Raw genomic sequence first — 23,710 nt, forward strand, 5'->3', positions numbered from 1 at the left:
TATGTGTTTGGCATGTTCTCAGTGTGTACGTGTGTGTGTGTGTGTGTGTGTGTGTGTGTGTGCAGGGAGCTGTGTGACATCAGCGACATGGGGAAGCTGACCCGAGAGCAGTTTGCTCTGGCGCTGCATTTGATCAACCAGAAACTGAGCAAGGGCCTGGACCCGCCCCAGGCCCTCACTCCCGAAATGATCCCTCCCTCCGACAGGCTAGTGAGACGGCAGGTAAAACCCCGCCCCCAAAACTCTGCACATCCCCAGCCTTCTATAGTAGTGTCCCCCCAGCCTGGGATGTTAAATAGCGATTTCCATCACTGAGATATCCTGACATTTAGATATTCTATTAACAGGTCTCGTCTATATACATATGTAAATGGGGTGGGAGTGGTGGTTCCTTTTATAACTACGTTAAATTAGCGCTGGGGGAATTCAGCTTGGGAAGTTGTTTTCTGTCTCCTGGTTTTTCTAATTGTGTGCTTCCCTCTCCTGTGGTGTGCGTTTGTGTTTTCTAGCTTGCCGCTGTCTCTGTCTCTCTGACCCTGTCTCTGTGTGCTGTCTCTTTACGTTCTTCCTCATCAGTCATGCATTTTACACAAGGTGGGAATTCCTTGTAGCCGGGGTCTCTCTGAAGTGTCCCTGGCCTTGCAGATCCTATTACCCAACCCCCCCTCCCCACCCCCGCCCCCACGCAGTGTTGGAAGCTTCCGTAGCCTCATCTATTTCTGTGTGTTTGCGATTTCACTGTCGGTCAGAGTGAGTGTCATCCTGCTTAAAGCATCTGGACACCAGCGACTGCGCATGCCTGTGGGGTGGATGCGTGTGCATTTCATAAAGCTGAAAGCTGGCGGCTCATCTGTTGAATTATGTATTTTTGAAGTACGTCTCATTAAATCATTTAAAAGGAAAGTTCACTTTCTCTGGTTTTCTGATGTCTTAAGTTTGAGTGTGTTTTTGATTGGCTCTGACAGTTATTGTGTGCAGTGCCAGATGTTTTGGTTATGAGTTTCCTCATGCTCTCTTGAGAGATCATCCTATTTAGGCCCTTCTCTAGGGCGTGGATGAGCCCCACTGTCTGGGTTCAGTCGGCCAGGATTGCAGCGTCTTATCGGGGTTGTCAGTAACAACTCCCAACTTCTGGTTGATTGAGTACTCGCAGTGAAAGGACGTAGCTGGTGATTGGCTGCGGAGGTTACAGCATGAGCAAGGCTGTGTACGACTGGGCATGCCACACTAGGGTGAAAATGGAGGGAAGCTTAAAAAAATAAAGGCTGATGTGGCACACATTAGTGGAGTGGTTTCTGAGTCTCCAGCCAGTCCAGTGGTGTCCAGCTGCTTTAGTCAGTGTGTGGTAATGTCACCATGTTCCAGGGTGCTTGTTGCTTCCCTAACCGAGGCTTTCGATGATGAAGTATGTGCTGGATGGTAATGTACACACATTCAGAATGAGTGTGACTGTCATTTGTGCTGCTTCGTTTTGTGTGTTTGTTTGCTGTACTGTGTTCATGCGGAAGTATCATTTCATGTGTCTTGGTCTGTATAGATAGTCATGGGCTTATTCTGGGCAGAAATGGGGGGTAGAACATTGGGCCCAGCCTTGCTGGAAAAGTGGCTGCCATGACAATGAGCTGAGCCTAGCCCTGAGTCTCGCTGGCTGCAGCGCCCCCCACAGCTCAGCGGCGCCTCGTGCGGTCACATGACCGTCAGCCCAGCGCTCAGCTCTCTCCGCCCGTCTCTCCCGACCCAGAGCAACACGGTGACCGGCCTGTCCGCGGACTTCTCCGCCATCAAGGAGCTGGACACGCTCAGCAACGAGATAGTGGACCTGCAGAGGTGAGTCACGGGGGAGAGGGAAGCTTCTGATTGGGCGGGCTGGGCATGCCCAGCTGGGGTCAAAGGTGCTGTCGGTGAGGACAGCTGACGGAGGTACAGGAATGATCTTTTTTCCGGGACTGTTTGGGAGAACGCGCAGCGTAGCGTGTGGGGTAATGTTCTGGCGAGCAGTGCTGATGGTGGCGTCCTTGCGTGAGGAATGACCGGGGAAAGCAGAGCCAATGGCTGAGAGCGCTGGAGGTCCGGCTGAGTGGCTTTATGCCTTTCTCATCGATCGAGTGTTCTTCAGCGTAGGCCGAGAAGGGACCCCAGCCCTGCTTTAGAGGGAAAAAGCTTTTTTTATGCATCGTTTATTTATTTATTTAAGCCTGTCTTCAGTTTCAGCGTCCTTCATCTGACCCCTGCCGTATGCTTGCTATTTATATGCACTACTAGGGTGGAGCTGGCCATGTCTGAGACAGTGGTGTGTGTGTGTTCATCCGAAGGTGATGGAAGCTGCCAGAAGCAGGTGCAGCTCAAGTTGTGAAAGGATGACTCACTGTGTTAACTGTAGAAAATGGTGAAGTCTTTCTGGTAAACAGCGTGGCTGTTCGTACGCACACACACACGCACTCACACACACACACACTCACACGCACTCACACCCACACACCCACACACACACACACGTATAGCACTTTCAGGCTCAGGCTGGGTGCTTTTCTGCACTTTTTCAACTATTTTTAACTGGTTACTGAACCCCAGAACTATGAGTGCTCTTTATGACAGAGCAGTGAGCCGCAGCTGCGTGACTGTCTTTGCTCAGGTGGTTAGGAGGTGGAGGGGAAGACGGAGCAGGAAGGCGTGTCTCTAATGGCTCGCACCAACCATAAGACAGGGCCGTCTCCCCTGAGTGGGTGCGCGGGGGTGTCGAGAGAGAGAGAGCAGACAGTGAAGCTCTGAGGGGGAACGCCCGCCCGCTCGCTCGCCCTCATGCACTCATCTGAACGGGGAAACGAGGAGAGAGAGAGCCAGCCAGGGGAGTCTCTAGAGGTTGCCTCTCCACGTGATAAAAGCCACTTGCTACCTCGGTACTGGAGGAGTGAGAGAGAGGGAGGGAGAGGGAGAGAGAGAGAGGGAAAGGGGGAGGAGGCAGTGTTGGTAAGGAAGCTCATGTACACATATGGATACTTGGACGCTTTCTGTGTTTTACCTCTCTTAATCTGAGGGAAAGCACACGCACTGTGCTTATCAGTGCCTTGCTCTTTCATCAGCTGTTGTGCTGTAGCCACACGGTCACTCTGAAGAGAGGGAAATTCAGTCCAGGCAGAGCGGATTTATCCCGTGTTCTGAGTGAGAGGAGAGGAGAGGGGAGCGGGAGGGGGGGGGGGGGTTACTGCAAGCGTCCGGACTCGTCCGGAGAGAGAGAGGGAGAGAGCGTGAGAGAGAGAGAGAGAGAGAGAGAGAGGGAGAGAGGGAGAGAGAGAGAGAGAGAGAGGGAGAGAGAGAGAGATGCAGAGTTAGGATGGGGAACTGCTTGCCGCAAAGATGATGCGCGTTGTGCGGGATTGCTTAAAATCGCCACGACGACGCGAGGCCTCCGGAGAAAGGTAAGGAGCAGCTGGTGTTGGCGGAGGAGAGCCAGGCGCCGCCGCTTTTCCTGCGCACGCTTTCCTGGGGACGGCCGGGTTTACTCCTGAGCGCATCGCGGGGGACAAATGCACAGACAGGACGTTCTCACAGCCTCAGGAAACCTTCGCTTCATGCTCCGTTTTCTCATTGGCTGATTCAGCCGGGCTGTTCTTGAATAAGTAAAATAATATTCAGGTTCTACTTAAGAGTTTCAGAGTTACTTGGGCATCTTTGTAGTTATCTTTGATCTTTGTTTTTTTTTTCCCTCCTTCTCCCCGCTCGCTGCTCTGCCACAGTCACTCTGCTGCGTTAATTACGCGAAACCTGGACCATCTGGGTTTCTGAAGTAATTTTAGCTTCTTTGTGCCGCTCTGGTGTGAGGTGTGTTGCTGGTGACAGTGCCTGGAACAGAATGCCTATGGGAGCAGTTGATGGGAAGAGGCCTGTTGTGTGTCTTGCGAGACAGTTTGTTAATCTTCATAAAGACAGGAGTTTGAGTGACTGGGAGACAAGGCAGGGCTGATAGACAGTGTAATTGTTTGATTTCCCTTTTCTGTCTGTGAAAATCAGCTTTGTATTCGTATCATCTTTAAAGCTGAGCGATTCTTTAGCTGGTACCTTTCTAGGTCATATCTTGGAAGTTCTTAACAGAAATAAATGGCAAAAAGCAAGTTTGGTATGTTGTCAGCCATTTCCCATGGGTTTCAGGGAGGATGTGTCTGTCAGCAGACAATATGAGGGGAGTGAAGATGTGTTTGATTGGCAGCTTGCTGAGACACTAAAGGAGCATTTCTTGTTTGATCGTCCTTCTTCTATGAACTTAATGCTTCTTAGAGAGGTGATGTGAGATGCCCTTCTGCCTGCAATATGAATCTTGTCTGTTTATTGAATTTATGAGTGCATTTGTATTCCTTTTCCCTCATTACAATGTATGATTTAGGCTATGTATTCCAAAATCAAGGGTGAACCATTCACTGATCCATTTTTCCCCTTGTTTTTAATATGTTCTCATTTTTCTTAAGTTTATTTTCGTGTAACTGATTCTGCATTTCTTATAGCTTGGTTGGTGTGGTGGCACGTTGGTTGTTGTTGGAAGGTAAAACGGTTAACAGTGCTGTGTTTACGTCCTTGACTCTGTTTTCTGACGTCTCTGGTGTATGATGGAAAGCTTCATTCAGTGTCATTGCACCAATCCGTCACACTCTCAATGAACCCTCACGTTAAATTGCTCTTTTAGCGGTAGTACCACTAAGCTGGGCAGAAACTAGCTGTCTTTTTGAAGCGAGGGAAGAGATGTCGGAAAGCTGACCAAAGGTAAATTCTGCCTTGCTGTGAATCAGATGTTCCACGAGAAATATCAAATGCTTTACCATCACTCTGGTACATGGTTAAATTACTTGGTATATGGAACCCATCGTTTACTTGGGCCTTGTCCAGCTAACACTACCAGTAACACTAAACTTTATCACATTGCATTCAGAAATTCAGAATAATAGTACTGGCCTTAAGTTTCCCACAGTGTCTTCATGCACTGAACTGGAGGAACTGTTTTCACGAAGGAGGGCTGGCCTACGGTTCATTAGCTCCAGCCTAAATGAATGTTTGCTGGAGGATTCGTTGTAATTGGGGCATGAGAACCAAGACTGCTGGTAAATAACATGAGCAATCAAGGGTTAGGGAAAAAAAGATTGTATCTTATAAATGCTCTGACTTCTATTCTGATGAAGCCCTGTGAGTGTTTGGATCGGTGGATTTTTTTAAAAGGGACAGTTGGACTGAATTATTCATTATTCATTTTGAAGGGGCAGTTCAACCAAAAATTAAATTACAGTTACCTCTTACCCGAAGTAGTAGCCTGTCCATCCAGAAAGTTTTGCTTGAGTGGTGGTGACATGGCATTGCAGAATGCAACTGTTTGTTGTAGTTTCAGTGTAACATCCTGTTAGCAACTTACTTACTTAAAGCACATAACGGCTTCGAAATTCATGGCTGAGATTAACGGGGGTAATTCAAGTTGTATAACAAAACATGAAACTTGCTTTGACTTCTGTTATACACAGTTGGCGTACTTTGGTAGAAGTTGTTCTCGATGCTACCATGCACAAGTTAAGCACTGTGGATTTTTGAGAGTAACCAGTCTGTGGAATTACATTTGGTAAGAGATGTTGCTATTGAATTTTTCAAATGTACATTATTGGCGCTTTGAGGCCATGCAAAGATGGACCCACAAGGTCAATTTTATCAGCGTGAGGTGCTGTGAATATCTAGAAAACTTGTCACGTTTCACTGAAATGTGACAAGTTATCTGGATGGATAGAGTGTAAGTGGAAACATACCTTAATTTAATTTTTGGGTGAACTGCCCACCTTCATTTTAAAACAGAAAAAAGTGGTGTGCGTGTTAATGGTTGTCTGGTTGTGACAGTGCTGTGACTGTTTTGAACAGGTAGTCTTGGCCTGCTGCCAGTGTTTGATTCATTATTAATCGGTTAAAGGATGAATTAACTCTTGGAAAGGGCATTGGTTATCCCTGTTTCATTGTCTTGTTCATCCCGTTTCGTCACATTGAGTTTTCTCCCAAGATTTCTATTCTCCTAAATTTCCTCAGTCTAGTGTTTGTAATTGTAAATATGCTGCAATATCACAAATGGAAGCTTGTGACTAAGGAGTAGATTTTACTGAAAGATCTACGCTTAAAGTACTCTCTTAAATCACCCAGCAGAAGAGCCTTAATCTGTCCTGGCCATTGAGCAAATTGGATTTTTGCTAATAAAGCAGAGGTTAAAGGGTTAAGATTGATCACCACGCCCAAATGCAGCGGTACCGTCCCTGTTCCTACACAAAATCACCTTTCTCTCTGTCCAAGGTCCACTTTTGCAGTGTTTTTTTCAGCTGGGGGGGGGGGCATGGTTAGAGGTGCCTCTTGTGCATCACTCCATCTGTGCTCTGGTCCTTCTGTCATGCAGAAAGGCTCACAGTTATTTAGAGAAGGGAGGGGGGAGGGGGGAGGGGGGGCACGGCAGACCGAGGGAGGGAGAGACAGGAGATGCAGAACTCGCCCCTCCCCCCATTTTTTCTTCGCTCCCCCTTCTCAGCTCTGCGTCTCTGTGACTCTTCCTTCACGAGAGCCGTCTGAGCATGTGCGGCCCCGCCTCCCTCCCGCCCCCTCCTCTCCTCGGCCACGCCCACAGCAGCAGCAGCAGCAGCCTCCCGGTCGTCTGGCAGGCAGGCAGCATCTGACGGAGACGATGGTGCAGGGCGAGGAGCTGAGGTCCGGGACAGCCGGCGAACGAGGAGGAGGAGGAGGAGGAGGAGGAGGCTGGCCGGCCGTGCCTTCTGTCTCGGCTCTAATTAAATACTCCTGCCTTCTCTGCTGGTCGTCCAGGGAGAAGAGCTCGGTGGAGCAGGAGATCAAAGAGAAGGAGGAGAGCATCCGGCAGAGGAGCAGCGAGGTGCAGGTAAGGCTGCCGACTCCCGTCCGTCACCCGGCGCCCGCGTCCGCCCGCGTCCTCCGCGCTCCGTCTCATTGGGCGAACCCGGCTCACGGTTACAGCTGACGTGTGACCGGGCGCATACGGATATTTTTATTTACAAATGTCAGACCAATGAAAATGTGCCTGTGAAATGTGGGCTACAGTCCCTCCGGTTCATCACTTACTGTGATGTTTTTTTTTGTGTGTGTCTGTATTCATGCTAAAATGGACGCCTTTACTGTTCAGAAAGACAAATTTTGGTTAGTTTGGAATTTTGTTAGGTAGAACGGTTCACGAGGGGTGGGCCGGTTGTATTTTTCAGGCCAGGAATGGCTAATATCAGCATATATATGGGAACGCTTGCCTTAACGTTCCCACGCAAACCCCTCCAAGGAGCTTGTGTTTATGTTCCGTGACGCAGGGCTGCTCATAATGTGAGAACGGAGAAGTGTCTGTGCTTGTGTTGTTGTGCTGCTCAGTTTATTTACTGCTTGTGTGTTTGTGCCTCTCTGATGCTGTAGTCCTTTCCTGCAGTAAACTTCTGGCCAAGGGACAGGGTTATTTTTGGTTCTTGTTGATTTTAACTCAGTCTAGGGTACTGGAGCAGAAGAGGATTTTTCTCTGGGTTACTGCAAAGGCAGCTGAATAATCACATAAAAGCTAATGTGTTTGTTGTGTGAACGTTCTAGAATGCTGTCAGCAGTTGTCCAGTTTTTCAAGGGAAAATAATGTGTGAAGGCTCCTTTTAACCACAAATTATAGATACAATTGTGAATAACAACCCAGGTAATCTTTAAAATGAACTAATTTCTATACGTACTTGTGTCAGTTTGGAATTATTGTTTTTATTACTGGGTTAGATGTGATATTTGTAAGAAGATGAGCTATCTGAATAAGTCAACATTGCTGGCTTGTATATCAAGTAGATTCCATTGCCCCTGTTTGTCCATTTCATTTTCGTTAATAGTTTTATGTAGTCCATTTTTTATGATGAAATCAAGGATGGAAGGAAATTATGGCTAGGGGTAGCATTTTCCATATTTGTGTATCCATAGGATCTGAATTCTCAAAGGATCTGCATTTAAATGTGTTTGCCTCTAGTGTAAAGATATTAAGTGTTCAGTTAGGAGGAGGGTAGTTCACTTGAAATGCATTAGAGCTTAATATTTACCCTGATCACGGATATAATATAATATAATGCAACTTAATGGGTTTTTGGGAGCGCCTCAGGAGGACCATAAAGGCTCACGGTTTGACTGCGTTTGACTGAACCAGAAAGAGCTGAGTAACGCTGGGATGGTGTAGTCCGCCCAGCCTGGGACAGGGGAAAGCGGAGAGGGTAACGGATAATGAGGAGATCTCAGTGTAGCGAAGGTCCTGGCACGGCATCCTGTGTGGGTTGAGAGTTGGCTGGCCCTGCACACTGCACCACACATCTCACCCAAGGACGGCCTGATTTCATCTCCAGACTCACTCATTAGAGGTGTATTATTAGATATAAGACATTAGATATAACATTAGATTCATTTACTTTACCCACAAATAAATGGATCATTAGTGGGTATAACAAAGAGCAGATGCCTGAATAAGTAAGAGTCAAGCATCTTTGGCATTAGAATTGCAGCCCAGTCATTTTCTTGCTTCGCAATAAATTTAAAGAAGAAGCTTTCGGGATGAAAAGGAATATGCAGTATAGACAAAATTAAATGGATTGAATAACATTGATAAGCAGTTCACTGCAGATACAGACAAAAGGGGATGAGAAATCTACTTCCAAACCATATATTGCCCTGATTTGACAGTTATTATTATTGATCTTGGGTACATTTGATTTACAGTGCAAGATGGCATTGTAAGTAGGCTTGTACATTTCTTGGAGAGTTGCATTGCTTGATTCTCGTTGCCAGTAGATGAAATGGCGTCCGTATTTCTGTTACCTGCAGTGAGTCATTGTGGGTAAGCAGATGGGGTATATGAGCCTCTTCTAACCACACCTGTCACATTTTCATTTTTTAAATTTCCCATAGCCTTTACACAATTAGATGTATGACTGTCTTGTCTGTCTTTAGAGCAACTCATTTTATTTTACTGCACTTCATGTGTTAAAAGTAGCTTGGAATTGCACAGCACGATAAGCAGAAGCCACATTTTAATAGAAGATTAGCAAAATTGCGTAGCATGGTTAGCAGAATCGCATGATCTAGGTGAAAAGGCTACATAAGATCTTTAAATAATGACAAGTTACTTTTAGAAAATGTTTGGTTTGTCCATTTGTTTGTGAGAACCTGGGCCTAATCTGAATCAGTCTATTCCTTTTTTTTTTACCGTACTGCTGGGATTCAGGTCATTTACGCAGGAGCCTGGCTTCAAGATTAGTGCTTTGCGATTTGCCGGTCAGCTAGTTGCTGTTGCTTGCTAAATGTTTGGAAATGTGGCAATTAGAAGTTATCTCACAAATTAATTGAATGCGATTATTCACTGCGTATATATGTGGCAGTTCACCAGAAAGAGTGTTAATTACGTTTTGCAAAGTAACATAGCCCTCTATGTTGAATAAATTTCTATAATTACAGCTAGTAGGCCATTTATAGCAATCGGTATGCCCAAAGAAACATTGTTTACTCTATATCCTTGATTAGCCTATTCACTAAGTGTTTAAAATCTTCCATTACTCTCATTCAAAGGAGTTTTTAAAAAGCAGCATGGTAGGGCTCAACACAAAGAGCAGCAAGATTAACTTTGAGTCAGTGTGAGAGTTTCTGCAATGCAAGTTAATGTTTTTATTCCAACATTAAACCTTTACTTTATAAAATGTGTGGGAGCTGCTTTAAGGAGCCAAGTCTTTCAGAAAGGCCCATGATCCAGGGTGTTTTAAAAAAATATAAAGGAAAAGGAGTTTCCATCACCCTGGCAGTGCTGTTGGAGGCTGTGTGCCTCTTTGACCCCAGAAATGTCCCTGGATTAGTGGCCTCAGGTCTCAGCCCTGACCGAGGCTTCTCTCTGTGAGGACTCTGCTGTGTACCAGGGGGGTTAGAGACAACTGTGGACCAGGTGAGATACACAGGGGGCGGAGACTGCTGTGTTCTCACCTGTCATTCTACATCCTTCCACTTCATGAGCCTCCATGGGATTCACCCAAAAAAGGCAGTTATGCATGAACTCATCATTTATTCATGGTTTCATAATCTCTCCAAACAATTTTATGACAAACGTTTCCCCCCGGCCTTCTTTGAATCAGGTTTTGAGGCATACTTAGTAAGTATTGTGTTGAACGTCATAGCCTGTGAAGTCTGTCTTTATGATTTTTCACATGCAGTATGACCGTTACTGTAAGTTTAGCATGATAAGGCATCCAGGAGCTGTGAACAGATGGTAGGCTCTTTTTAGTAATGCACAATACTTACCCCTAATGAATCTGTCAGCTGTTTTAATGTCCCCTGTGCAGTAGCTGTCATAATGAGACTAAACATTATTCAAGTCCACTCTGAAATTGTAATTTGATCCAAGTCATTTGCATGCAAGAACCGTTTGAAAAAAAACTTGGAGTATTAAGAAACGAGTGAATGAGTTGGAGGGCTGAGGAAATGGAGAAGGGACGTGTTGGAACTTCACATAATTACAGTAATGAAGCAGATGTGTGTAATTGCACATAATCCAATAATTACACAATGTAGTAGACTAAGTACATGGCAGGTATTTAATTTAACCAGAGCCTGTTAAGAACAGTGGTGCTATTGGTATTAACTGCTTGCCATTTTATTTTTTGTTGTGATGCGTTGTTACCCCCTCGGTGGTTATGGCTGCCGCATTTCCTTGTGTTATTCACGTGCCCTGGTTGTATTCGGTGTCTCGGGTTTTTTCCGGAGGCTTCTAACGGTGTGAGGAGCTCTTGTATGGCAGTGACGGTGTCCATCTTGAGTACGTCACCGCGCTCCTCCGAGGAGCGGGAGCGAGCGACGAGTCCGGGAGGCGGGTTCGAGAGGCGTCTGGCCCGTGGCGTCGGCTCGCTGACGCACGCCAGGGGGTTCGGGCCCTTTGATAGGCGGCCGGGCTGGGCGAATGAGGAGCGCGGAGCTGGTTTCGGTGGCGGTGGTGTGAACCGGAGCTCGTTATTCAGCCCATATTACACGCTCTCAGACGGGAGGCTGAGCGCTTACTGTTAACCATGAATGATTCATTCCGCCTGCAAAGGGGGGAAAAAGTGGTCAATAAACTATTAGCCGGTTAATCACGCGAACCTCGCCGTGCGCGCGTCTGTGATGAATAATTCAGCGTCCAGGAGGGAGCAGAAGGCTTTTGTCTCAGAGCGCTCTGCTCAGGCTGGGCTGATGAATTGCTTCTATTTTAGTGTCTGACGGTCTCAAACAGCGCTCGGGCTGGAGTGGTATCTGAGTTAACGGGGAAAAACCGAGCCCAGTCTGCTCCACAGAGCCCAGTCTGCTCCTCAGAGCCCAGTCTGCTCCACAGAGCCCAGTCTGCTCCTCAGAGCCCAGTCTGCTCCTCAGAGCCCAGTCTGCTCCTCAGTGCCCAGTCTGCTCCTCAGAGCCCAGTCTGCTCCACAGTGTCCAGTCTGCTCCTCAGAGCCCAGTCTGCTCCTCAGAGCCCAGTCTGCTCCACAGAGCCCAGTCTGCTCCACAGAGCCCAGTCTGCTCCTCAGAGCCCAGTCTGCTCCTCAGAGCCCAGTCTGCTCCTCAGAGCCCAGTCTGCTCCTCAGAGCCCAGTCTGCTCCACAGAGCCCAGTCTGCTCCACAGTATCCAGTCTGCTCCACAGAGCCCAGTCTCCTCCACAGAGCCCAGTCTGCTCCACAGAGCCCAGCCTGCTCCTCAGTATCCAGTCTCCTCCACAGAGCCCAGTCTGCTCCACAGTATCCAGTCTGCTCCACAGAGCCCAGTCTCCTCCACAGTGCCCAGTCTGCTCCACAGTGCCCAGTCTGCTCCTCAGAGCCCAGCCTGCTCCTCAGTATCCAGTCTCCTCCACAGAGCCCAGTCTGCTCCACAGAGCCCAGTCTGCTCCACAGTATCCAGTCTGCTCCACAGTATCCAGTCTGCTCCACAGAGCCCAGTCTCCTCCACAGAGCCCAGTCTCCTCCACAGAGCCCAGTCTGCTCCACAGTGCCCAGTCTGCTCCTCAGAGCCCAGCCTGCTCCTCAGTATCCAGTCTCCTCCACAGAGCCCAGTCTGCTCCACAGAGCCCAGTCTGCTCCTCAGAGCCCAGTCTGCTCCTCAGAGCCCAGTCTGCTCCACAGAGTCCAGTCTGCTCCTCAGTATCCAGTCTGCTCCTCAGAGCCCAGTCTGCTCCTCAGAGCCCAGTCTCCTCCACAGAGCCCAGTCTGCTCCACAGAGCCCAGCCTTTGCTTTTTGTTTCTTCTGTAGCTCAGACAGGATATTGAGTTTCCTCAGTACCCTCCTGTGGTAGATGTGGAAATCCTGCGTCTCTGTGGACGCGCATTCATTTTCTCACAATCTGTCCTCCCCGTCCCCCCCCCCCCCTCCCCCCCATCCCCCGGGCTTCAGGGCCTTTTTGGGAAACCTTGAATGGATTGATTTCTGCTGCAGAGGCGTTTGACGTCAGGGCCGGGTGACGGCCTCCATCGCTAGCTAGCGAGGAGGCGCTAAGACGAACATTTATTACCCACTCCCCCCCCCCCACCAGGAGAAAGATGTGTGCTGTCAGCCAGCCAATCCCTGTAAATGTTCATGCCCAGATGAATCATCGGCGGTTTGATTCTGTTCAGGTTTTATCTGGAATATGCTAAAAATAATAACAATAAAGAGCGTGAAGCAGAAGGGCTATAGCATTGTCCAAGCTGTGCTACTGTAAGAATGTTCTTTTACTGGCTTTTTACTAAATGAAGTGCCTGTGTATGGCTGTGCTGTGGTGGCTCGTAGCTGTTAGCAGAGCCTTTTGTAGATCAGGGCCGTTGGGTGATTTATATTGCCATGTACTCTCTGTACTCTCTGTACTCTCTGATGTGGGTCTATGGCTTCTGGCATGAATACACTGTCACAACGGATGCCCGATCGAGAGACAGTTCTTGTCACAACTTTCAGATCTTGCAGGTGTATTGTTGTGTATTTTCATCCTAGTGTGCATTTGAATGTAGTGTGTATGTTTTATTTACATTTGAATACACTATGCATGCATATTTTAGATTTGGTGTGTATTTAAATACAGTGTGTATGTTTTGGTTCCATTTAAGTACACTATGTACCGGTTTGGTGTGTATTTGAGCATGTTGAGCCCTTTCCCCGCACACACGGTTCTCTCTGCATACCAGCCCTGTGCTGACTGACGCCTGTGTCTCCCTGTCCAGGACCTGCAGGAGGAGGTGCAGCGGGAGGGCGGGGAGCTCCAGCGGCTGCAGTCTCAGCGCCAGGAGATCCAGGAGGTGCTGGACCAGCTGGATGTGCAGAAGGCCACTCTGGAGGAGCAGCTGGGACAGATCCGCCAGCAATGCAGCCAGGAGAACCAGACGGTACACTGCCCACCCTGTCGCCCTGGAGACACGCACAGTGACTAGCAGTGCCCACCCTGTCGCCCTGGAGACACGCACAGTGACTAGCAGTGCCCACCCAGTCACCATGGAGACACACACAGTAACTAGCAGTGCCCACCCTGTCGCCCTGGAGACACGCACAGTGATTAGCAGTGCCCACCCTGTCGCCCTGGAGACACGCACAGTAACTAGCAGTGCCCACCCAGTCACCATGGAGACACGCACAGTGACTAGCAGTGCCCACCCAGTCACCATGGAGACACACACAGTAACTAGCAGTGCCCACCCTGTCGCCCTGGAGACACGCACAGTGACTAGCAGTGCCCACCCAGTCACCATGGAGACACACACAGTAACTAGCAGTGCCCACCCTGTCGCCCTGGAGACACGCACAGTGACTAGCAGTGCCCACCCAGTCACCATGGAGACACACACAGTAACTAGCAGTGCCCAGCTCAGCTGTATGAACACACAGCTGATATCTCATCTTCCTCCCCTCCCTCCCGCCTGCTTCCCCTCTCTCTTCTTCCTCCCCTCCCTCCCTCCCTCCTGTTTCCCCTCTCTCCTCTTCCTCCACTCCCTCCCTCCTGTTTCCCCTCTCTCCTCTTCTTCCCCTCCCTCCCTCCCTCCTGTTTCCCCTCTCTCCTCTTCCTCCCCTCCCTCCCCGGGGCGTGCAGATCGCCTCCCTGCAGGCGGAGCATGTGGAGCAGGAGCAGAAGATCGTGGAGTACGAGGAGGAGCTGGTGCGGGCGCAGGAGGAGCTGCGGCGGCTGCAGCAGGAGGCCACGCGCATGCAGGAGAAGGTGGAGGCCACGCGCGCTCAGCTCAGCCCGCTGCAGGCCTCTGTGAAGGACTCCTACACAGAGGTCTCTCAGGTGGGTGTGCCTGTGCAGTCCCATCATTAGTGTGGAGGGTCATTAAAACTGCACCTGCTGGCTCCCTGCCCTTCTCGTTCTCAGTGGACATTCATAAACGGTGTATGTGGCGGGGAGAGTCTAGGCAGCCATGGTTCTCCTCCAAAACGCGTGGTGTCGCACGCCTGCTTGATGAGTCTTCCAGCTGCTCTATTGTGGTACAGTCTGGCAGTTCTATTGTGGTATAGTCTTACGGCTCAGCTGTGGTACAGTCCGGCAGTTCTGCTATGGTACAGTCCGGCAGTTCTGTTGTGGTATAGTCTTACTGCTCAGCTGTGGTACAGTTCGGCAGTTCTGCTATGGTACAGTCTGGCAGTTCTGCTATGGTACAGTCTGGCAGTTCTGCTATGGTACAGTCTGGCAGTTCTGCTGTGGTACAGTCTTGCAGTTCTGCTGTGGTACAGTCTGGAAGTTCTGCTGTGGTACAGTCTTGCAGTTCTGCTGTGGTACAGTCTGGCAGCTCTGCTGTGGTACAGTCTTGCAGTTCTGCTGTGGTACAGTCTGGCAGCTCTGCTGTGGTACAGTCTGGCAGTTCTGCTGTGGTACAGTCTTGCAGTTCTGCTGTGGTACAGTCTTGCAGTTCTGCTGTGGTACAGTCTGGCAGCTCTGCTGTGGTACAGTCTGGCAGCTCTGCTGTGGTAGTCTGTTTGGCTCTGCTGTGGTACAGTCAGGCAGTTCTGTTGTGGTACAGTCTGGGGGCTCTGCTGTGGTATGGTCTGGCAGCTGTGTTGTGGTACAGTCTGGTGGCTCTGCTGTGGTACAGTCTGTTTGGCTCTGCTGTGGTACAGTCTGGCAGCTGTGTTGTGGTACAGTCTGGGGGCTCAGCTGTGGTACAGTGTGGCAGTACTGCTGTGGTACAGTCTGGCAGCTGTGTTGTGGTACAGTGTGGCGGCTGTGTTGTGGTACAGTGTGGCAGTACTGCTGTGTCTGTGGTGCAGGTGCAGCAGAAGCTGAGTGACCTGCGGGTGGAGGACAGGGACGTCACCATGCAGCTCGGCTGGCAGAAGCACCTTCTGGAGGAGCCAGTGCTGGTCAACGGTGCTACGGAGGAGGCCCACGCGCAGAGCCCAGAGAAGCCGCCAGAACAGCCGCCAGAACAGCCACAAGAGCAGCTGCTGGAGCTGCAGCCGGAGCAGCTGCTGGAGCAGCCGCTGGAGCTGCAGCCGGAGCAGGTGCTGGAGCTGCAGCCGGAGCAGCAGCAGGAGCAGCCGCAGGAGCAGCAGCAGCAGCAGGAAGAGGGGGAAAGTCCCAAGCCTCCTGTGGAACAGGAACCTGTCCCTGTCGTAGAAGAGGATCTGTATTGCAGTGCTCCTCCAATTGCCTGGCCTCAGGACATCCTGGTGAGCTCACAGAACCACAGACACACTCAGGACACCCTGGTGAGCTCACAGAACCACAGACACACTCAGGACACCCTGGTGAGCACACAGAACCACAGACACACTCAGGACACCCTGGTGAGCTCACAGAACCACAGACACACTCAGGACATACTGGTGAGCACACAGAACCACAGACGCACTCAGGACACCCTGGTGAGCTCACAGACGCACTCAGGACATACTGGTGAGCACACAGAACCACAGACACACTCAGGACATCCTGGCGAGCACACAGAACCACAGACGCACTCAGGACATACTGGTGAGCACACAGAACCACAGACGCACTCAGGACACCCTGGTGAGCTCATAGAACCACAGACGCACTCAGGACATACTGGTGAGCACACAGAACCACAGACACACTCAGGACATCCTGGTGAGCACACAGAACCACAGACGCACTCAGGACATACTGGTGAGCACACACAACCACAGACACACTCAGGACACCCTGGCGAGCACACAGAACCACAGACGCACTCAGGACATACTGGTGAGCACACGGAACCACAGACACACTCAGGACACCCTGGCGAGCACACAGAACCACAGACGCACTCAGGACATACTGGTGAGCACACAGAACCACAGACGCACTCAGGACACCCTAGCGAGCACACAGAACCACAGACGCACTCAGGACATACTGGTGAGCACACAGAACCACAGACGCACTCAGGACATACTGGTGAGCACACAGAACCACAGACACACTCAGGACACCCTGGTGAGCACACAGAACCACAGACACACTCAGGACACCCTGGTGAGCACACAGAACCACAGACACACTCAGGACACCCTGGTGAGCACACAGAACCACAGACACACTCAGGACATACTGGTGAGCACACAGAACCACAGACGCACTGACGGATGTGACGTAAATGTAGAGACAGAAAGCTCTAATGGGTTTTATCTAAAAATAAAATGGAAAATGTCTCCCATTGTTTAATGACTGCTCTGCATTGTGTGTTTTAACTGGTTTCCATTCTCTCTCAATGTCAGGAAAGTGGCAGTTCATCCTCTTTAGCTGAAATCTCACCGGAGGTCAAAGAAGAGAAGGAAGAGTCACCCAAAGCCAGCACCCCTAAGGTAAGCCCCTTTACCTCAGACAAACCCCGATCAGCATCACTGCCTCTGACCCGATGATCTCTTTACATGGAAGCCATTGACTGGAGCGCAAATGAGCAGCACTGATTCTCTCCTCCTCCACAGCTAGTGGGGTCCCCAGAGCCAGAGAAGGGCCCTGAGCCTGAGCCGGCCCAGCCCCCGCAGACCAGCCCGCCCACCGTCCCCGGGCTGGACTTCTTCCAGGCGGACCCTTTCACCGACCGTACGTGTCTCAGCCCCGGCCTCTGGAGACCGGCCTCGGGTCATTTTTATCTCCGTTTGTGGGTGTGTTCAAAACTCATTCTTTGTTTGCAACCGTTACAGACGATCCGTTCAAAGATGACCCATTTGCGAAAGTGGATGTCTCAGGTGAGTCGATTTCTCCTGTTTGTAGAAATGAATGAAATCGGCACTGAAATTGTGTATGGTAATGTACATTTGCTGTAACTGCTTATAATAGTCTATGGGACATTCCAGGAGTTACAAAGGTAGACATGTTGTAGTTTATCTGGTTGTATTCCATCGTTGGAGTTGTGGCAGTGTTGTGAATGCTTTGTTTCATGTCTAAGCACAGTGACAGTACCCTGTTATGGGCAGTGCTTATGCTGTGCCTGTAATGTAACTAACTGTCACCACTCTGCTGATCATTTCTATCACTATTCCCCTCTTTCATGCTACACATACCTCCTGTGCCTCTCATGTTCCATGTACCTCCATCCAGCACTTATTGTACTTTGTATCATTGTCTTGATGTTGTAGCTTGTAATGCCTCCTAGTTCGAATTGGCATAGGTCAGGTCAGAGTAATGTTCAGTGTGAACTGGACTTTAATGTGTTCATTGCTATGAATGACTGTGCAAAATGAGTACTGTACCTGTTGCATCCTCTCTGTACATGCTCTGTGCCATCCTCATTTTTGAACATTTTTCACACATGTGACGACCCCCTACTTTGCTGCCTGTGCTGCTCGTTGTGGTGTTTTTCACAAATTGGACACATCCAATGTTTCTGCATGCCCTCAGCACACCAGAAACCAATTCACTAATCAGCTCTCGCTGATGCACAGGCCAACTCCCATGCCAAATCAAGGAGGCCAAGTGAATAACCAAATGCAAATCAATGCAGACATTTCCAAGTTTACCTGAACCAATTAGTCAAAACCAGACCAAACTTTATCAATTTTAACCCACAGACAAACCTAACGGTGCTGTGTTTTGTATTTGTTCCAGTGACCTTTTGGTCTGCACTTATTGTACGTCGCTTTGGATGAAAGTGTCTGCCAAATGAATGTGATGTAATGTGATGTAATGTTCTCTCAGACCCTTTTGGAGGGGACCCCTTCAAGGGCACGGACCCCTTTGCCGCAGATTCCTTCTTCAAGCAGCCGTCTGGCGACCCCTTCACCTCCGCCGACCCCTTCGGCGGCACCGCCAGTCCCCCCGAGCCCGACCTGTTCAGCGGGCCGCTCAACAACGCCGCCGGGCCGGACCCCTTCGCCTCCAGCCTGGACAGCCTGGCCGGGAGCGACCCGTTCGGCGGCAAGGCCAACAGCGCCGGCAACCCCGACCCCTTCGCCGCCAAAACCGCCGACGCGGCCGACGCCGACCCCTTCGCCTCCGCTGCCGGCCCGATGGGCGGCCCTGACCCCTTCTCCTCCTCCTCCCCTCCCGGTCTGGACGGGCCCACGGTCAGTCCTGCTGCTGCCCCGCCCGCCAAAATGCTTTACAGGGTGGAGGTGACTCACCTAAGCTTGTGTTCATCTTGAGATGGCGGTGATGTTTTCATTTCCTGTAAGCTCATCTCTTGAGAAATCACAGAACTGAGATCAGTAATCAGTGCCTCTTGAATTCTAAAAATAACCATTACAGTTCACCTTGCCTTTTTATGCTACCACTTCATGTTTTTGATTGAAGTGCATGAAGTGTATGAATCAGCAGAGCAGAAGGTTTCAGTCATTACACATCCCTGTTGATACTACGTTATAACTACTCTTTTTCAAAGCAGTGCAAGGCTGTTTGTGTTGAGGTTTTAAAGGTAGTTGCCTAACGTTTGGAGTGTTTCTTGTTCTCAGAAGGATCTGGGTTCGGTGGCGAATGACCCGTTCGCTCCTGGAGGTACTGCAGTAAACGTGAGCTCTGACCAAGGTAAGATCAGCAATGCGATGACTCCTGCTGGACAGAAGTGGTACTGCAGGGACTGATGTTGTTATGGGTACTGTAAAAGTTGGAGCAGTGCTAACAGCCTTCTCGTTATAGCGGACCCCTTTGCTGCCGTGTTTGGAAACGAAACCTTTGGAGGAGGATTTGCCGACTTCAGCGCCCTGTCAAAGGTAAAATAGCGAGCGGGCTCAAGTTGCTCAAGAGCTGGCTTTCGGAAGCGGGGTTGGCTGGTGCTCTGGGAGCTGGATTTACGAGCGCACTTGAAGACTTTAGCCCCACGTTACAAATTGACGTTTATCCCTTGAGCAAGACAAGTTCCCAGATGCACAAATGTGTATAGCAAAGCTCAACCCAGGCATGTCTAATTGAGTGTCGAGTGTAGCGTTGTAAACGCGTCGAGCAGAGCTTTAAATAAAACGGCCTGTGTGATGCAGAGGGGACTGGCTGGGGTGTAACTTCTGTCTGCTTCACAGTCAAACGGCGCTGACCCCTTCAGCCCCTCTCCCGCGCTGAGCAACAAGAACCTGTTTAAGGAGGACAGCCAGTCGGGCGGCGCCCCCGACGTGCCCCCTGCCCTGCCCCCCAAGACTGGCACTCCCACCCGGCCGCCCCCTCCCCCTCCTGGTGAGTCCCGTCGCGCGGAGGCCGAAAAACAGGACTGCTGCGCGTTACCGATCTCTCCCCGTTAGTTCACTGCTGGATGTACTGTGCCTGAGTCCCTCTGTAGCCTCTCTGCCCTGTACTCAGGGAGGCTGGGATATTAGTTCTGTACTTCAGTGGTTGAAGTCCAGCTTTGTGCACGTAGAAGATGAGTTCAGTGCTTTTAAGGCTCAGGCCGCTGTTTGCCTCCTCTCCTCTTGTTCCTGAAACTCTGAACTGATCCCCTCCGACACTTAGGACTCTGCATCGTCAGTGAGCTCTCCAAAAGAGAAACTCTGCATAATTAATAATTATCATGCCAACGTATATGCTAACCTGAAAGTCCACTTTCTAAATGAGAGATGATTTTATTTAGCTTCCCGTTCGAAACCCTTAAATGTCTGTGCTGTTGGCTAGTCTTCAGATGTCAGCTATTCTAATTCCCTCTTCTTACTATTTTGATGTGAAATGTCTACCTGCTTAATGTTCCCATGTAGTAACGGCTCTTCCACATTGTATCTTCAAACACACATTTAAATAGCTGCTAATGTTACTGACAAAGCTGCCAACATCATAGCCGCTGTGAAATATTGTGATTTGTCTTATTGCGTGTTTTGGTGTAGGCAAACGGTCCACCATTTCTCGGTCAGAGTCGTCTGACTCTTTCCACCGGAGGGCGCCCTTCTTGCCCCAGGGCCCGGGGGACGTCCCCTCCCAGCCGGCCAAGGACGCCGCCCCGGACCCCTTCGCCCCGTCCTCGCCCCAGCAGCCTTTACGGGACCCCGACAGATTTGCCAGCTTTGACAAAGTGAGCTCCTCCCCTGCCCCCTCCCCCCCTCCCCAGACCCAATAGCAGCGCCACTGGCCACTCCCACCAAAAGGCAGTCTCAGCCACGCCTCCATCCATAGCCAAGTTCAAATCCCCAAATCAGTGGGCGTCCTTAAGCACGTACGTCTGTAAGCAGGGTCCGCACCGCTATTTTTTTCTTCAGTGAATTCGTTGATTCTTTTTCTTAATTTATCTTGTATTTTTATTTTCTTGATGTAAATAAGTGTGTAAACCTTGCACATTTCTGGAAAACTGTCTTTAGTGGAATTTTTTTCAAAAGGCAGCCTGACCTTAGGTTTGCAGCTGAAAAAGCCTTTTTTCGTCATGTTTTTTCCATTTGCATAGATACGTTTTTAAAGGAATGCAGTATGTTACTTGGAGCACTTGTAAAGCAGTAAATTGCACTAAAGAAGAGCCTTTTTATTGTTGGACTGCAGTACCCATAAGCACACGAGGAGCACTGATTTCCCTCCCCGAGGCCCTGTTGGCCTCATTGGCCCTGATGGTTTGCCGTTGGCTGTGGGTGGAAAGGCTGGGCTGCTTGCTATTGGCTCGCACTCTTTCCGAAAGTGCCGTTTCCACGGCGTCCCGTGCCTGGAAAAGAGACTTGTCCGAAACCCGCACCTCACTTCAGCCTGTGTTCACCTGCCCCACAGTCCTGCACGCACTAACTGCACTGCACGTCCCGTGTGTCCCCTCCCCCCTCCCCTCCACCCCCACACACACTGACCCACTCACCGCCCCCACCCCCCCTTCAGTCACCATTCCGTTTCACAGGCTGCCTCCCTCGGCTCTCTCATGCATGGGACATGGGGAGGCTCTCCTGTAATGCCTATAACGTACCCTTAAGCACGCTGAATAAATGGCCAGGTTCAGAAGAGTCATCCCCGGGGGCTACATTCGGATCTGTAACACAGGTCCTTCTCCAGACCACGTCTCGTTTCTCTGTGTGTGTATGTGAGCGAGAAAGCTGTATTATCTGTTACCACAGTCGGCTGGCGGTTAATAGACCCTTCTTCTGTATAAGAATCTGATGGTCATGTGATTAAAATGACGTTCTCAGAGGGCTTTTGAAACTTTGTAACATTTGATCATCAGTATCGTCAGCGGTTTTACCGAGTCTGCTTTATAGCTGAATCACTTTGTCTTTTTTTCACAATCTCATTTCATTCATCTGTCACTTCATGTGAATAACTGCATGTAAAAGTGGGCTGGCATCACTCCTCAGTGTGGGTCAACGAAAGCATTCACACGCTGAAACAGCGGTACAGAATCTGAGCTCGTTTCTGAATCAAAAATGATCGTGCTGTGCACCTATTTGGGGCACTTTTCCAGAGAATCATGGTTGGATAATTGAAATACGCTATTAAACAGGTGTCACTGCAATGCACGGTGTAATTGAAAAGGTGCCATTGTTTTAGTAAGACTTGAGTCCAAAGACCCTTCAGGTGCTCCGGGTTCCGAAGGAAGAGCCCAGGTGACGGTGGGTCAATGCTTCTCCCCAGCTAAGGGTGTATGCCAGCCGTGTCTCTCCCCGTTTGATCTGCTGATTCTTCCACCTGTGAGCAAGGCTTTCAAAGACAGACTCCCCCATCCCCCGAGTAAAAGCACAACAGAAACACACATCTCTCTCTCCACACGTTGTTTAGTTCTCACATCATGCACTCTAGCTTTGCCCTCCCCTACAACTTCACTGCAGAGATCTGCCCAGAAAGTACCCACTCAGTCTGTGGTGCAGTGCCTTTCATTCACTGTAAAAGCCACTGTGTGAGTCTCTAGCTGTGCATTGTTCAGTGCTACCCTCTGCCCCTCTAGTTCCATGTGGTCTTGGAAGCTTAAATATATTAGTTACTGCACTCCCTGTGCCACGCCCCCTTGAAAATGCACAAACTATACTTATGCATCTGATTTTTTTTTTGCAGTTGTGTCTCAGTCTTGTATCAATGAATGTCTTCTGATGTGAAGCTCTGTCATTATGATTTTGTTCGTGTCCATGCTGTTATGAATCAACTGTCTGAATCCCACGGTGTGTCTCTGTTCTTTTTTTTATTTCAACCTCACCCTCCTGTTCTCGTTTTCCTGCATGCGTGTTCTGTGTTTGTAGGAAATGACTGCGATTGTGAAAAGATTTGCGGTACCGATTGCAGGTCTGGCTAAAGCGGTGAATGGGTTGAGTTGTTGGTTTAACCGCCTTGCCTGTGGTGATAGGTTTTCCAGCACTCTGTGTTACTCAAAAGACTCTCCACCTCCACGTCATACCACTGTACTGTGCAGTGCTGGCCCCTGTGTAAATTAGGACAGTATGTACTTCCACTTGGTCCCTAAGAGGTCATGACACAAAATGCAGGGATGAAAATAGATTTATGATTCAAGCAATGCTATTATAAATTTAACTTCTCATTACACAACGTGATTGAATTTCCGTTTCAGTACATTTCAACAAATAATTATATCTTTGGGAGTCTGACCACCGAAGCAAATAGACAGTGCACATTCACACAGAAGCCAGAGAGCGTGTGTGTGTGTGTGTGTGTGTGTGTGCACGCCTGTGTGCGTGCGTGCAGGTGTGTGTGTGTGCCTGTGGGCTGTCGTGTTTCAGTTGGAATATTGTTTCTGTGATGCACTGGCAGAAGCAATGATAACAAAAAACTGTGGTAATACCAGAATTTGATCATTTATTCCCTTGACTCTTTGTCACCAATTCTGATTGCTACTGCAATTCGCATAGTGATGTGCATGGATATATATGCGTAACATATATTAACCTTTAGAGGTTAGCATCGCTAGTGCCTGACTTAGAGAGTCTAAAATGAACACTCAAAAGGCTGTCGACTACAATACCACCGTAATGCAAGTACACTTCGGAAATTAATTCAGTTATGGGTCTCCTGTACATTATTTGTCTTCCAAATACAGTTAGCAGTGAGACTATTAATAGAGGAATATTAATAATGCTTTCCCTGGTGCACAGGTTTTACATACAAATAACAGAAGCAAACTCTAGTAAGTAACATTGCATGAAGGACATATGGAAATTATGCTATTAATGCAACTTCTCTTGTACAATAAATATTAGTTAAAAATATTCAAATATTCATGTGGTAAAAACAGCGTTACTTACATTTTGAGTAAGCCAGTTGCTATACTTAACTATTTGTAGTGCAAAACTGCAGTGCAGGCCAAAAAGTGTGCATATATATAGTGTGTGTGTGTGTGTGTGTGTACATGCCAAAAGTATTAGGCCACCTTTAGCAGAAGGGTTCAG

At 49.2% G+C, this 23,710-nt stretch overlaps 1 protein-coding gene across 1 annotated transcript in view; it reads left to right on the forward strand.

The window, feature by feature from the left end:
- eps15 (epidermal growth factor receptor pathway substrate 15) overlaps nucleotides 1-23,710 on the forward strand; it is a 42,834-nt gene that overhangs the window by 14,917 nt on the left and 4,207 nt on the right. The window contains exons 11-24 of the mRNA XM_064333315.1: nucleotides 66-222; nucleotides 1,742-1,827; nucleotides 6,823-6,895; nucleotides 13,225-13,386; nucleotides 14,085-14,282; nucleotides 15,260-15,661; nucleotides 16,715-16,801; nucleotides 16,925-17,042; nucleotides 17,144-17,188; nucleotides 18,138-18,505; nucleotides 18,890-18,962; nucleotides 19,074-19,147; nucleotides 19,451-19,601; nucleotides 20,240-20,424. Coding sequence (XP_064189385.1) covers nucleotides 66-222; nucleotides 1,742-1,827; nucleotides 6,823-6,895; nucleotides 13,225-13,386; nucleotides 14,085-14,282; nucleotides 15,260-15,661; nucleotides 16,715-16,801; nucleotides 16,925-17,042; nucleotides 17,144-17,188; nucleotides 18,138-18,505; nucleotides 18,890-18,962; nucleotides 19,074-19,147; nucleotides 19,451-19,601; nucleotides 20,240-20,424 — 2,179 coding nt within the window. The remainder of the gene's footprint in view (nucleotides 1-65; nucleotides 223-1,741; nucleotides 1,828-6,822; nucleotides 6,896-13,224; nucleotides 13,387-14,084; nucleotides 14,283-15,259; nucleotides 15,662-16,714; nucleotides 16,802-16,924; nucleotides 17,043-17,143; nucleotides 17,189-18,137; nucleotides 18,506-18,889; nucleotides 18,963-19,073; nucleotides 19,148-19,450; nucleotides 19,602-20,239; nucleotides 20,425-23,710) is intronic.

This window comes from Anguilla rostrata, chromosome 4 (assembly GCF_018555375.3).
Source record: "Anguilla rostrata isolate EN2019 chromosome 4, ASM1855537v3, whole genome shotgun sequence".
NCBI lineage: Eukaryota > Metazoa > Chordata > Actinopteri > Anguilliformes > Anguillidae > Anguilla > Anguilla rostrata.